Genomic DNA, 15,333 nt, shown 5'->3' with positions numbered 1-15,333 from the left:
TGGCAGGCTTGGGATAAGGATAGGAAGCATGGAGGCTGGAGTCAGGGCCCTTCTGCATGGTCACAAGGGCTTTCTAGAAAGTTCTGTATGGCCCTATGGAAGTAGAGTTTTCCACAAATATTTGTTGAAGGGTTTAAGAGACTGTTCAGGTCTCAGACCACTGTGCCAATCTCAGTACCACCCCTTTCCCGCTGGCACCAGAGAATCAGAGGACAACGCACCTAGGGGCCTCTGATCTGGAGGTCAGTGCCCTTGTTTTAGAGAAGAGTCAACCAAGGCCCAGAGGTCAAGGCAGATAGCCCCGAGGTGCACACCCCCTCTCCCCAGTATTCATTGCTAAATAGTCACTGTAGCACATTCACTCAAGAACACAGTCAAAAGCCCTAGCTCTGGGGAGTCTGGGTGGCTCAGTCAGTTAAGCATCCAACTCTTGATTTCGGCTCAGGTCATGATCTCACAGTTCGTGAGATCGAGCCCTGCATGGGGCTCTGCACTGACAGCATGGAGACTGCTTGGGATTCTCTCTCTCTCCCTCTCTCTGCCCTCTTCCGCTCACTCTTTCTCTAGAAAATAAATAAATAAACTTAAAAAAAAAGGGAGAGAGAGACCCCAGTCCAGTGCTCCTGCCCACGTCTGTAGCCATGTCACAGAGGAATCTTAGCCCCAGGGCACTAACTCCCAAGACTAGAACCATCAGCGACCCCACGTTCCTTCTAGACCTCCTAGGCCCAGCAGCCTTCTTTCAGCTGTTAACATCACCTTGCCTGGCAAGGTATACTCAGCACAGCACCCTCGTCACACAGCTGGCAAGCAGTGGGGCCTGGATCTCACCTGGGACCTGCCTGACTAAGGATACTGGGCTCTTCCTATTGGGCCAGGCCATTGCCTGATAGTCACCACTGCAATACAGAGTAGTCAGTGTCAACTTCAAGAGAGAGGGGCTACTGTTTTGCAGGGCTCATGTTGGATTGGTTAAATCAGGGAGAGGTTCCTGGAAACAGCAGGAACAGGGTTCTGATGGCCTGGGAGGATCTGGCAGGAGGATCTGGCAGGAAGAAACAGGAGAGAGAAGCAATTTTGATAGAGGCAGGAGGGCCAAGGTATGTCTGAGGAACAGCACAGAGCTTCTTTGACTAAAACGAAAGTGTGTGGAGGGGAGGAGCGGCAGTGAAGGCCCCAAAGGATGCTGGAATGAGATAGGCCTTGGCCTTGAATGCAAGTCAGTGAGATTGAGCTGATGCCTGAAGGAACTAGGGAGCCACTGCAGAGTCTTGAACAGGGGAACAACATAACTAGCAGGGAGAGAGAATTTCTGGACAGGGGTAGGGGGATAGAGAAAAGGTAGGGATGTGGAGGAGGGGTTCTCTCTTAGTAACCAGCTCAGAGGAATTTACCAGATTATTATTCTAGGATTTATATTATCAGATTAACTAGTCCTTCCATAGTGGGCCAGAGATAGGTAAGTTTCAGTGGAGGAAGGAGAAGCAGGTAGCCACAGGACTTGGAAAAAGCAGACTGGAAGAAGGGTACTTCACTTAGGCCTTTATTGTAGGTAACTCCAGATTCCTGGGGGTTTGTTGGGGGCTGAGGGTGATTTCCTGCTGTGTAAACGTTTTCCTGGGTAGCCTATGCAGGTAACTCCGAGGCTAGTCCACACCCCAGCCTATGGGTGCCTGGAAGCATAGGGCCCAGAAGCCAGAGACTTGGGTGCAAGTCCTAAATTTGCACATATTCTTACAGGATCACTTCTCTCCCTAGGTTCCTCAATAAATCACCTGACTCAGAGGGTCACCATAGGCTTAAATGAAAAGCTAGATCTGAAAGTGCCTTCTAAACTGTAAAGTGCTGTAAAGGGGCTATTCTACTATTTTCCTTTGAATGGGTCCTACATCTTGTCCCTGGGAGGGTCTTATATAAGGATTTGAGCCACAAGTCCAACAAGGAAGGCAGCCTTGTCCTGCCCTAAGCCAGAAGGCGATGGTTCTTTCTTTAACTAGGGCAGAACAGCTGGGACAACCTGAAAACTCCTCCCAGAGGTGGGAGTTGGGGGCTTCTCAGTCACAGAGCTGAATCTGAGACCCTCAGCTCTGCACCCTGTAGCAGACCCTCATGGTAGGGGGCCTTGTCAGGTGCAGAGCAGAGTCCTCCCAGGTGTCTTTAACAGGCCTGCTGTAGCCGGCCTCTGCCTTCTAACTGGGATTCTCCTGCTTTCTGCTCTCCTGGAGACCGGAGCGTAGAGTTGGCGGGAACCAACTCTGAGAGGTGGGATGCCCACAAGCTCCTGGGTCTAGCTCTGCAGGCACTAAGTGGTGGTTTTCCATGTGCCAGGCACCGGGCAGAGTTCTCCACATCTGTCACGCCACTAATGATTTGGGGTCGTTGCTCTCTCTGGGCTTCAGTTTCCACAGCTGTCAAGTGAGGTGAGCTGCCTGATCCCTGAATGATCTGTGCTTAGGTCTTCTTCCCTGGGCTCCCTCAGCACCGGGCTCCATGCCTATTGGAGCATTTCTCACTTTCATTCATTCAGCATACATTTATTGAACAGCTCCTGTGTATAGGATGCTCTGCTGAGGGTAGGGGGCTTGTGGGGGTTCAGAGATGAGTAAGCCAGGACGGTGTGCCCAAGGACCTCACGGTGTAGCAGGGCCGATGCTACTAAGCAGGGCCACACTGTGGTGCGGCCAGTCCCTCCTGCCTATTCTTCCTCTCCCCTTCTCTCTGGCAGGAGCCATGCTTCCCATCAACCACCCGAACTTTGCTTACGCCATTGTGCCAGCATGGATTTCCTTTCTATTTCCTCCCTACGCCATATTTTAGGGTGCAGCTCCAATGTCTCTCCCTCCACAAAGCCTTCTAGGATTCTTACAACCCAAAGCAAATTCTCCTCCTTAACCTCCCAGGCACTTGTTCTGTTTGGAACATTTATCTCGCTCCTATATTCTAGGTGATGGTGCCTATATCTTATCTTTGGGAGGCAAGATGGTGTCTGATTCATTTCAGAATAGTGCCTAGGGCCTGGCACACAGTAGGAGGAAAGAATGGTCCAGGGTATGTGAGCAGCTGCTACCACAGAGGTAGGAAGAGAGTATATAGTGTGTGTGTTATGGGGGGGGGGGGGGAGGCAGGAGGGGGCAGACAGAGGGAGGAGGCTGTTGAGCACAGAAAGGAGGAAAGGGCTTCATTGTATGAAGAAGGGGCGGTCAGACATGGCAAGACAGTCAGATGGCACTGAAGCATCCATCACACAAGTCAGACTCGCAATTATAGGAACCCAGAGCTCTGGCCCTTGGGCAGAAGCAGGGGAAGCAGATAAGCTGATAGCAGGCCTGCTTTCATTGAGCGGTGGCTTTACTGTGGCTTCCTCCATGTCCACCCTACATCCCCACCAGAGGCCAAAGCCTGGCCAGGCAGGCGGCAAAGGGAGGTGTGCAGGGCAGACTAGGGAGTGGTCACAGAGGCAACCCCTTTGTTAGGCACTTGAGTGCATAAGGCACAGAGTGACTTACATACGTTAGCTCCCTTGATGCTCTCAAGCTGACTTGAAATCCAGATCATCACCTCCATGTCATGAATGAAGAAGCTTGGGTGCACAGAGGTGAAGTCGCTTGCTGAAGTCTGACAGACAGAAGTGGAGGATTTAGGATTCAAACCCAGGACTTCTGATTCCCAGAGAGGAAGCACTCCTCTCTGCCTGCTGAGGAGCAGCTCTTGGAGAGCTGGGAAGGTCAGAAGCAGAGGTCAGGGCCCTGGGTTGGGAGACCTGGTCTGTGGTTCCTTGTTCCCTAGGCCTGCCTGCCTCACAGGTGGAGGGAAAAGTCTGTCAACACTGAGAGTGTTGGTTGGCAGCAGTGGTCCAAAACCAATGGCAAAGAGAAAGAGGGCAGGGGCTCCAGAGAGAAATGGCCAATACCATTGTTCATCACAGGGCGATGTCTAGGTTTCAGGACTTGGCCCTCCACAGCGGCACCAGGCAAGCTCTCCACCATCTGGGGCAGTGAGGTTCTGCCCTATGGGGTCTGATTGCAGGAGAGGTCATTAGATAGCACCTAGATGGGGAAACTGAGGCCCAGAGAGTCAGGTGTCTCGTCCAAGGTCACAGGGGAGCTAAGGATAAATTTGAGACCAGAACCCAGATTTCCTGACCCTCTAATGTCCACTGACCTCGGCCCGGGTGGGGCACCCCTGGTCGCCTCCTGCCAGGGTCTCCGACTTCAGGAGGATAGAGGGCAACGCGCCAGAGGCTCCCGCGCCCAGCGCATCCCTCCCTACTCCACCCCTCGGGATCCTTTAAGAGGCGGGGCTTGGCGGCCAGCCCCGAGGCCCGGGCAAAAGGCTGGGACTTTACTCCGGCGGCAGAGAGCGACCCGTGCTCCATCAGCTGCCGCAACCGCCGCGCCCGCGCCCGAGCCACGATGAGCGGCAGAGTCGGCGATCTGAGCCCCAAGCAGAAGGAGGCGCTGGCCAAGGTGAGTCCTCATCCTGGCCCGGCCCCCGCCCCCCGGCCCGGGGCCTCACCTTCCGGCAGCTGAGAGCTGGGAAGGAACTGGGCGGGGGGCGAGCGACGGTGCGGGACCGGCGGGAGGCTGGCGGAGCTGCGGCCGGCAGCACCTGGCGCCTCGCGCCCCTCTCCCGAGGCCTGCCCCTCCCTCCCCCCGCCCGCCGAGGAGGCCCCGGGGAAGTTTGGCCACCCCAGCCTCAGCCCCGACCGAGACCTTGGCGGTGCCACCTGGGAAGAAGTGGTTGCTTGGAAGCCCCCGGAGGTAGCTAAGGGCACAAAGGCAATATTCATTCACAAGACTGGCAGCCGGGCCCTGGGGGCTGGGGCAGGGCCCCAGGTTTCCTTCCATTTCCGGGAGGTTTTCCTCTTACGGGGCAGCGGCACCCTGAACAGGGCCCTGACAGCTCTTGAGGATACTTGGAGAGCCCTTTCTGGGGCACCAAGTCTCTCTGCCGACCTTGGGCAAAACCCGTCCTTCTCTGTGTGCTCCTTGATGAGACGAAGTGAGGGGTTGGACCCGATGATGTTGAAGGGAGCACCCTCATGTGAAGGCTGGAATCCTATCAGCGACTCACTGGGTTGAGGTTAGTTTGAGCTCAGACCAGCCCTCCCTTGTCCTGCAATCCAGGCCCCTCCCTGGGACTGGGGCAGATGCTCTTCAGAAGGCTAGAAGGTAAGCCTGGCTTTGCCTTGGCGCCTGGGCAGAGGAGGGGGCAGCAGTTTGAAAGCTGGACCCCCTCTCCACCAACTGAATCTACTTTTTGTTGCCCTTGAGGAGAGGGGAGGTTGGCTGTTCTGGGAGCCAGAACCCATTGGGTCCGGTCTGAAAGTTTGGAATCTTCACAGCTGAGCAGTTTTCCATCGCTGGACGGGGGTGGGGGGCCAGATGTCTCCTGCCATGGCAGTGGGCTGAGGCACCAACCCCATGAAGGCTCTGCCCCAGGCTGGGCCTCCCCCATCCCAGGGAGGCTGGATAGGGAGGTTTCAGGTTTTACTGCTGACCTGCAGGGGAAGTCAGGCAGAGGAGGGATTAGGTGGTGATTAAACTGGAAACCAGGGGCTGGGTAGGGTCCTTGGTGAGGGGTGGCTTCATGCCTGGGCCCTGGATGAGCAGTTCCTCTGGGAGTCTGGGAGTCTGGGGGATGGGATGAGATGGTTCAAGTCCCTGGCTGACCTAGGCAAGGGGTGGGGGTGGCAGGTCCTCATTGGTCCCCTCTGGGCTGTCCTGTAAGGTCAGTGAGTAGGGAGAGGTGAGTGGCCAGGAGCAGGAGGCATGGGGAGAGCACGTGGGGGTGTGCTCACCTACTTGGAGGTGGTTGTCCACATCCCTTGTTTGGCACTCCCTGCACTTTCCCCCTTCATGGCTTCCTGTTGGAATTGTTCCCTCCACCTGGATTGCCCTCCTCCCTCCTCCTGCTGCCTTTGAAGTCCTTCTAGCCCAATGCATATGCCATTTTTTTGAAGTCATGTGAGACCACTGTCTTCCTGGGCTGGTCGTAATCAAATTTTCTCTTCCTCTGCTCCCCCAGCACATTGCTCACCAGTCCATTACTAAAGTGCAGAAGACTACAGTGGCAAGAGTGTGCTGTCTGGCCTCGGACAGACCTGGGTTTGCATCCCAGCTCTGCTGATTACTAGCTGTTCAGCCTTGGGAATGTTACTTAGCCTCTCTGAGCTCTAATTTCTTCATCTGTAAAATAGGGACAGTGAAACCTCCAGGGACTCTGAGTGAGGCATGAATAAGATAAATGCCAAGTTCAGTGCTGGGCACACGGTGAACGCTTGGCAAACTGATAGCTTTTATTGTGGCATGTGCCAGAGTGTCTATTATCACAGCTGGGAACACATATGCCCACCTGCCACACTGGAGTGGAAGTGCACACAGCCAGGCAGAGGTAGTGTCTTCCTTCCTTCCTGCCTCCTCCTTGCTATCCACTGAGGCAGCAGAGTGTACTATGCAGCCCATGTGCTCAGCCAGTGTCTACAAGTTGACCCGTATTGAAGAGAGGTCTAGCAAAGTCCCTGCGGAGAGCCCCCGGCAGAGGGTAGTTGGGGTGGGACCTGCCGCTCACCCTACTGCCTCTCCCTACAGTTTCGGGAGAATGTCCAGGATGTGCTGCCCACTCTGCCAAATCCAGATGACTATTTTCTCCTGCGCTGGCTCCGAGGTGAGGGAATCGGGGCTGCGGGAGGCTGGGGCAGGGGCTTGTCCTGGGTAACAGAATGGTGCACTCTGGAAACCCTGCCCCTGGCAATCTGAGAATCTGGAGAATTCAACCTTTAGAACCCAAAGGGCTCTTGGCAATTGTATAAGCTAGATCCTCCTATTGGGTAGATAACAACCCTGAGGCTCAGAGAGGTGAAGTAACTTGCTCCAAGTCACACAGTGCTTGAATTACAGGCAGAGAGAAGACTAGAACTGGCGGGCTGACTCCCAGCCCAGTGCCCTTTCCATCCATTTGATAAATGCACTCTCCCGATGGACTTGGGGAAATGGGTTGAAGAAAAGCCTAGGAAGACCAAGCCACCAAGCCTCTGAGTAGTCAGAGGCAGAGCCAAGTTTAGAACCAGAGTGCAGGCCCCTGGGAGAGGCCGGCCCCCTCTGTGACCTCTTGGGATGGCAAGCCACCTGCTGCCAGCAGTTTAGGCAGCTTGAAGGAGGGGCAGAGTGCACGGGGAACGTGGGAGCACTCAGCCAAACCTAGGTTGATAAGACTGCCCTCAGGCCACTACCAGGCTCCAGAGCCTCAAGTTCTAGCTCTTAACTCTGCCCTGGTCTGGCTATGGCGTGGGGGCCAGGGGCACACGTCTGCTTTAGGCTCCTCTCTGCTAGAACAGGACCAGACAGGGTGCCTTGCCTATTACAGGATGTAACATGACAGAACTCTGTGTGTGGTGATGAAATGTACATGTTTCTACTAGCTTCAGAGTCCAATTCAGCTCCATGCCCCAACTCCTGAAATCTCTCCTTTCTTTTTTCCCTTTTTTTCCTCCTGTGGTTCAAGGCATGTGCTACCCTCTCTGGTTCCTGTGACACACTTTTTTTTTTTCTTTATAGAAATTCTCTTAGCAGACACTGAAATAATAGAGAAAATTCCACTGTGTTAGATTGGCAGAGATTCAATTATGATGTAGAATCATAGCCCCAAATATTAAAGTACAAATCATGCCTGATTATTTATTTATAGACACAGACACACATGTACATACCTTAGGGGTCTTGGGACAGGGGAAAAGATGTATTTTCCTTTTCTGTCCAGAAAAGGTACTAGTATGTATCCTATGGCAGGTGCAGCCAGGGAAGCCACACGGAGCCCTGTGTGCCTCTGGAAGTGCCACTTGCCCTTTCCCCCCAAAAGAGCTGTGACCACCCCACCAGCACCACCATCAGCCCACTTGGATTGGGTGAAGGGGCGGAACGGGGGCTCAATGGCCTCAGTCCAGGGGTGGAGGATGTTTTGCTGAAGGGGCTTAGCTAGAAGTGGGCGGGTAGGCAGCGTGGGAAGAATGTGCTGCCTTAAAGAGCCAGCTGTAAGATGATCAAACACCCCACTGAGCTGCTGTTAGTTTCAAAGAGATGAACAAAATAACACAGCTCTTTTATCTAAGAGAAGGCCACCTGGGCTCCTGGCACTTGGTTTCCCAGGCATTCCCAACTCCCCAGTCCTTGGATAACCCCTCTCTTTGCAGGCATACGGAAGAGTATAGTCATCCTCATTTGCCAGTTAAGACAACTGAGGCTCAGAGCGGGGAAGGCACTTACCTGAAGGCACACAGCTAATGAGAAGCAGAATCAGGGCAGAAACCTAGGGCCCCAGACTCCCAGGCCAGCAGTCTCTCTAGGAAGCCACAGCTGCCCTCTGAAGACAGGCTCTGCCTCTTCAGACAGAGGAAGTGTCTCCTCTGCCCTTTGTGCCTCACATTTCCTGGGCAGGAGCTCAGGCTGGGTCAGACTCTGCTATGAATTTCAATTACGGTTTTTGTTGCCTTTTTTTTTTTTTTTTTTTTTTTAAGGAAACATTTTCCCTCTTACCTTTGATTCTAAAGGAAACATTTTCAAGGCGCATGCCAGCAGAATGTCTTTCTCTAACCTAGGCGTGAACTCGGGCTTCTACTCTTGGCCCCTTCCCCTCACATGGGTTGAGTTTTCTGCTGGCCCCAAGCCCTGAGAGCAGGCACACGAATCTGTACTGCTTCAGTACAGGGTCAGGTGGCCAGATGAAAACGAAGAGATGGTAGAAATATTGTGTGTGTGTGTGTGTGTGTGTGTGTGTGTGTGTGTGTGTGCATGCGCGCGTGTGCCGGGTGGGGGCAAAGGATGTCTGAGTCTTCTTCACTAGGACTAGGAAGTGATCAGATAAGAATCCAGGACAGCTGCTCCTGGACCAGCTTCTTTGGCAGTGCCCTAAGCCATGCTTTGAGCTGTCCCTGACTAGGGCAGCAGGAGCTCTGGAGAGGCCCGACTCAGCAGGCATGGGGAGGCAGTCAGGGCCAAGTGGCAACTTGTGGAGGGCCCTCAAAGAAGACGCTGGATGTTGGACTCTGGCAGATATTAGGGAGCGCCCTCAAAGAAGACGCTAGATGTTGGACTCTTGCAGATACCAGTTAACTGGAGAGCCACCTGGAGATAAGGGGGCTCACAGTTCACTACCACTCCTTCACAGATCAGCTGGGTTCCCCCATCATGATAGCATGTTGCTTTGCATCTTTCATGTGTTTCCGGATCATTAGATGATTCAGTCAGAGATGTGCAGTATCTTGTGCAAGGTCAAACTGCGAAAAAGTGGAGGGGCAGAGAGGCAAACCCAGATTATATTCCTCTAAAAGCCGCCCCTTGCTGCCACGATGGCACGTAAAGGGTGGCCATCAGAAGAAACTTCCTAAGAGCAAAGGCTGTTCACCAGTGTGTGTCCAGCACCAACGAGAGGAGTGGCATTGGTCAAATCTCTTGATATACCCTTTGGGTGCAGGAGCATGGACTGGATTTCATGATAGCAGAGTCAGGGAATGTGCTCGGCCACTCCCAGAGATCAGTGATTAAGGTGACAGTCCAGAGGGCAGCCTGTCTGGCCCAGCTTCCAGGGCTGTCAGCAGTTCTAGATACCAATCAGATCCACAGAGGACATGCAGCTGGGAGGCAGAGTTCATAGGTCAGTTGGCAAAATTGGTAAGAGTCTGGATCTCAAAAACTCTTTAAAGGATCAAGTGAAGCTGATTGTAACAAGAGAAAATCTGATAGGGATGGGTCCAGAAAACCACCTCACAACATATGGGATGGAGGCTTCCCAACAGCACAGCTGAAAAGGATTTGGGGGTTTCCGTTGACTGTAAGCTCCATCTGAGTTAAGGGTGGGACTGTTGCCGAGAAATTTCTTAGGCTTTGTTGGAGAAGGGTAGACAACACCTGGTGCTGTGCTCAGTTATGGACAGCACACTTTATTTTATCATTTAAAAAAAATTGTTTTTAATGTTTATTTATCTTTGAGAGGCAGAGACAGAGACAGAGACAGAGCATGAGCGGAGGAGGGGCAGAGAGAGAGGGAGACACAGACTCTAGGCTCTGAGCTGTCAGCACAGAGCCTGACGCAGGACTTGAACCCACAAACCACTAGATCATGACCTGAGCCAAAGTTAGATCCTCAACCAACTTAGCCACCCAGGTGTCCCTGGACAGCACACTTTAAGAAGGGCACTGGCCAATTGGGAAACATCTAAAGGGAAGTTCTGTAGATGGACTTGAAACTGGGCTATGAGAAATGGTTAGAGAAAGGATCCATGGATGGGCAACATGATAGCCGAGAGGACTCAGGTGGCAGCACAGAGTTCACTAGTATTGAAGAGGCTGTCACGTGACTGAGGAAGCGACCCTATTTTCTGAGTGTCCCGGCGGCGGATCTCAGTGTAACAATGAGGACTGAGTGCAAATAGCAGTGCAGATTACCTGGAAGGAGGTGGCATTTGGGGTAGTGAGGTCTTTGTGTTCAAGTTTGAGCAGAACGACTTGGGGCTGGAACATAAAATGAAGACTTGGCCCAGGTGAACGTGAATTCTGAAGTTTTCCAGGAACCATGGGAGGAGGGCCCTCTGTGTCTCATTAGGGTATGCATGGATCCTTTGAAGATAGGGCAAGGTTGACTCAGGCTCATCAACTCTATCCTACTGGGATGTTCTGCCAGATCCACCCCAGACTGTGGGGCAACTATGCTCATCTTTGAACTGTGGATCAAGTTCTCAGAACTGGATGTTAGACCATGAAGATTAACTTTGTGTAACTGGAGAGGCAGAATGATAAAGGGGTCCAGGGTTTACTTTCCATGAGAGAAGATAAGATCTTTCACCTATTGCATCCACTAGGGTAAAATTCTTTTTTTTTTTTTTTAATTTTTTTTTTTAACGTTTATTTATTTTTGAGACAGAGAGAGACAAAGCATGAATGGGGGAGGGTCAGAGAGAGAGGGAGACACAGAATCCGAAACAGGCTCCAGGCTCTGAGCTGTCAGCACGGAGCCCGACGCGGGGCTCGAACCCACGGACTGCGAGATCATGACCTGAGCCGAAGTCAGACGCTTAACCGACTGAGCCACCCAGGCGCCCCGGGTAAAATTCTTTTAATCCTGAAGTTGCAAGGCTCTAGCCACCTGCCCTGATCCTTGACCTTCAGGGACTGTGGTGTTCCAGAAGCACCCAATGAAGGTCTTCATGTTACCTTCTGCTTGTGGAGTGATCTGGGAGTCAGCCCCTACGTGGGAATAGGGAAATCTCCCTGTCCTTGGATGCCCAGCCTGCTGGTCTAACCCTAACCACGTTTCCCTGTTACAGCTAGAAACTTTGACCTGCAGAAGTCCGAAGCCATGCTCCGGAAGGTGAGATCCATTTGGCTTCATATCCCGCTGTTGCCTCCATTCCTGCCTGTCAGAATCACACTGTGCTTCCTTTGCCCTCCCTGCCCATCCAATCACAGCTTTTGGCTTGTGTGACATATCTGAGTATTAGCTGACCATTGTTACCTTATACCTCTGTGACAAAGTGCATTCCCCTCCTTGGAAACACAGAACTTTAATAGTTCTGGGCCAGCCAAGAATTATAATCCCTTCTTCCCAGACCTCTAAACCATGCAGTACCTTCTTTTCCATTCCTGCCAGTTGCCTTCTCATGACGTACCTGAGATGTGATGGTGGCCTCTTCATACTGTCATCTATTGCTAGATACCCCTTAAGGGTTCCCCCCACTCCTGCTCTTTTAAAGCCCTGACTGTGTGTTTGCAGCATGTGGAGTTCCGAAAGCAAAAGGACATTGACAACATCATGAGCTGGCAGCCTCCAGAGGTGAGGACAAATGATCTTGCCCCATCCCTATGTTGGGTCTGTTAGACCCACAATCTGTGCCCGAATCTGGTGGACTGGGACCTTCAGGGGAAAGGTCTGACAATTCTAAGTGAGCCCCAGTGGTTCCCAGGGTGAGTTATCTATTGGCACCCAGGAGAAGGCTGTGGAGGGAGAGCTTGATGAACCCCTGGGAAGGCCCTGGGATACAGGGAAGGCACAACTGCCCTGGGCCTGCTGACCAGGTGCCTCCTCTATGTTTTTGCCCAGGTGGTCCAACAGTATCTGTCAGGGGGCATGTGTGGCTATGACCTGGATGGCTGCCCCGTCTGGTACGATGTCATTGGACCTCTGGATGCCAAGGGTCTGCTCCTCTCAGCCACCAAACAGGACTTGCTCAAGACCAAGATGCGGGACTGTGAGCGGCTTCTTCAGGAGTGTGTCCGCCAGACCGAAAAGGCAAGTGGGCTTAGCACGGTTGAAAATGAGTTCATCACAGTAGAGGTGTTCAAGCAGAAACAGGCATATCACACAGGGATTTAAGCACAGCTTCAGGACTGGGGCCCAGACGTTTGGATTTCACAGATGAGTGAAATTACAGAGTTTTGGGGACTAACATACGTTGCCAAATTTTTATTTTTCCAAGTAAGGACTTAAAAAGAAAATGTACCAGCTACTATTGCCATAATCAGCCCCCAAAACTATAGGAATGGCATAATCTCAGAATAAAGAGCAGTCCTTTAAATTGAAGAAATTTATTACATTATCATTGTTTTTCTCATTCATCTGGGCACCAGTAAAATCTTTGTCATGGACCAGCCTGTCCTCAGACAAGTGTTTGGGTACCGCTGGTGAGATGAGCTTAGAGTCTGTATTCAAAACAAAAAGGTGAGGACAGGTGATTCCCTCTCTAAGAAAAAGACTGAAGGGAGAGCTGGAGCCACACTGACCATCTCTTCTGCCTTCCTCTTCAGCTATCATAAGGATCCAGTGAAATGATGTGATAAATTTGGGAACACTCCAACACCGTCATTCACAAACATGCACTGAGAGCCCAGTGTGTGCAGAGATCCTGCAGGCTGGGGACACAGAGAATCATTAGGTGGGCATGTACCCTTAAGGGCTTAAGTTGGATGGAGAGTCTCCGTGCCTGCTCACCAGAAAAGTTGCCCAACGAGGCCCCTCGGACTGAACACTACCAGGTGCTGCACACAGAGGAAGGGGGGGCCACGAGGTCAAACTGCAGAACAGAAGGGACCTCAGAGAGAATCTAGATCCACCCAGTTGTTTACTGGACAAGAACAGGGACACCGAGGCAGGAAGAGTGACTAGCCTAGGCCACAATTCTGGCCTGGGGGTGATTATTTCAACATGGAAGGCCCTTGGTATGGCCCTGTCCAGATCTGGGCCCATGACCAAATCAGCAAGATGTGACTCTGCTCCTCTGTCCTCTGCAGATGGGGAAGAAGGTGGAGACAGTCACCCTGATCTATGACTGCGAGGGTCTTGGCCTCAAGCATCTCTGGAAGCCTGCGGTGGAGGCCTATGGAGAGGTGAGGAGCAGGGCTGGGAGGGGGCTGTGAGGAGGAGAAAAAGTAGGAGTGAGCCCCTCTGCTAGGATGCTCTGTGGGTGAGGTGATGGGGGCGGAGTTTAGCCTGAAGGAGGCGGGGCCTGCCTCCCTCCTGCCTCCCTGGTACAGAGGTCTGGGCCCTCTGGACTCCGTGATTTGTTTCCACAGTTTCTCTGCATGTTTGAGGAAAACTATCCTGAGACACTGAAGCGTCTTTTTGTTGTTAAAGGTAAGTTGAGGGGCGCCTGGGTGGCTCAGTCAGTTAAGTGCCTGACTTCAGCCCGGGTCATGATCTCATGGTTTGTGGGTTCAAGCCCTGTGTCAGTCTCTGTGCTGACAGCTCAGAGCCTGGAGCCTGCTTCAGATTCTGAGTCTCCCTGTCTCTCTGCCCCTCCCCTCCTCATGCTTTGTCTTTCTCTGTCTCTCAAAAATAAATAAATGTTGAAAAAACAATTAAAAAAAAAAATAAAGGTAAGTTGGGAACTATCTGTGATGAAGTCAAATGGGAAAGAGGGGCCCAAAATGTTACTGGGACAGGTCCAGGGGAGTAGAATGGGGTGAGGCAGAGGAGGGGATCTGGGGACCCCTGACATATGCAGACTGGGTTACAATTCACAAAGCTTTTAGGATTTATTACCTCCTTGGAGCCAGCCAGACGGGTGAGATAGGAAGGCAATACCCACTTTCTAGACAGGGAAGCTGGATGTCAAAGAGGTGCCTGTGCCAAGCCTCACACCCTGGGCTGTGTGGGCTCCACAGCACTGGGGAGCCTGTGGCCTGACACAAGGGACTGTGGAGGACACTGTTAGGGACAAAGTGAGCCTTGCTCCCGGTCTCACATTGCCTGGTCTCTGTTCCAGCCCCCAAGCTGTTTCCTGTGGCCTATAACCTCATCAAGCCCTTCCTGAGTGAGGACACTCGCAAGAAGATCATGGTCCTGGGGGGTGAGTAGCCCAGACTCTTCTCAATGCCACTGGATGCTCTGTGGGCCAAATTGGGGACAGCTTTAGATGTATCTAAGGTGAAGGCTTCCTTTGCTGGTTTGGTAGCAGTGAGACCCAGGAGCACATAGGGGCCGGGCTAGGGTCTGCCTTTCTGTTTTAATAAGAACTCTTTCACTCAGACGCTCTAGAAGAAAGTACTGAGCTCAGCACTGTAGATGCAAAGATGAACAAAATACCAGTTTTGCCCTTAAGGAGCTTACAGGGTAATAGGAGAGAGAAGACCTTTAGAGAGAAAGCAATGATACAAGCTAGAAAAGGTACTAGAAACAGCAGAGAGAAGGTGCATGGAGGAAACAGGAGCAGAGGTTGCTTTCAGTTAGGGGCAACTAGGAGTTGCTTCCTTTGATGAGCACCTACTGTGTGCCAGGCCCCCTGGATTAGGTGACAAAGATGAGTAAGACAGAATCCCTTGAAGAGCTCCAGGCCCTCTTGGGGAAGGGAGATGCAGACAACACATTACATGTAAAAGAGAGAAAGCAAGTGGGTGGGGACACTGAGCAGGGACACTCACCTTCTCCTGACCCAGGAAGGAGCAGATGCCTACCTCACCTGAGTGCTACATAATGAGTTAAGAGGCAGCAAGACGATGCCAGGCAGGAACCTGTTGGGCAGAAAGAACAGCACTGAGGAAAGACCTTACACACCGTGGTTTAGGCAATTGTAGAGAGCACAGCAGGGTGTGACAAGAGAGGGGCCACACTGGAGAGGGGCCGAGAGCCAGGGCACAGAGAATCCAGGGCACCATGCCGAGAAGCCTGGACATGACTCTACAGGTCACTGGGAACCACGGAAGATTCTGAGCAGGGAAGGTACTGGCATCAGATTCTTAAATTAATTAATTAATTAACTTTCTAGCCATTTTATTATTTTTTTTAATGTTTATTTATTTATTTATTTATTTAAAAAAATTTTTTTTTCAACGTTTATTTATTTTTGGG

At 52.1% G+C, this 15,333-nt stretch overlaps 1 protein-coding gene across 3 annotated transcripts in view; it reads left to right on the top strand.

Moving 5' to 3' along the window:
* The first annotated feature begins 4,297 nt into the window (after window positions 1-4,297).
* The window catches only part of SEC14L2 (SEC14 like lipid binding 2), a 21,367-nt gene continuing 10,331 nt past the window's right edge, over window positions 4,298-15,333 (top strand). Inside the window, exons 1-8 of one of the 3 annotated variants that reach the window (XM_040463757.1) lie at window positions 4,298-4,466; window positions 6,591-6,666; window positions 11,318-11,361; window positions 11,764-11,823; window positions 12,091-12,279; window positions 13,278-13,373; window positions 13,560-13,620; window positions 14,252-14,335. In XM_040463757.1, coding sequence (XP_040319691.1) covers window positions 4,413-4,466; window positions 6,591-6,666; window positions 11,318-11,361; window positions 11,764-11,823; window positions 12,091-12,279; window positions 13,278-13,373; window positions 13,560-13,620; window positions 14,252-14,335 — 664 coding nt within the window. In that variant the 5' untranslated portion in view covers window positions 4,298-4,412. Of the gene's footprint in view, window positions 4,467-4,736; window positions 4,761-6,590; window positions 6,667-11,317; window positions 11,362-11,763; window positions 11,824-12,090; window positions 12,280-13,277; window positions 13,374-13,559; window positions 13,621-14,251; window positions 14,336-15,333 lie in introns of those variants that run through there. The other 2 variants (XM_040463759.1, XM_040463760.1) reach the window with 2 other exon arrangements.

This window comes from Herpailurus yagouaroundi, unplaced genomic scaffold (assembly GCF_014898765.1).
Source record: "Herpailurus yagouaroundi ecotype Mexico unplaced genomic scaffold, PumYag 428, whole genome shotgun sequence".
Lineage (NCBI taxonomy): Eukaryota > Metazoa > Chordata > Mammalia > Carnivora > Felidae > Herpailurus > Herpailurus yagouaroundi.
The sequence above is the reverse complement of the archived record's forward strand: the minus strand, read 5'-3'. Positions and strand labels throughout refer to the sequence as shown.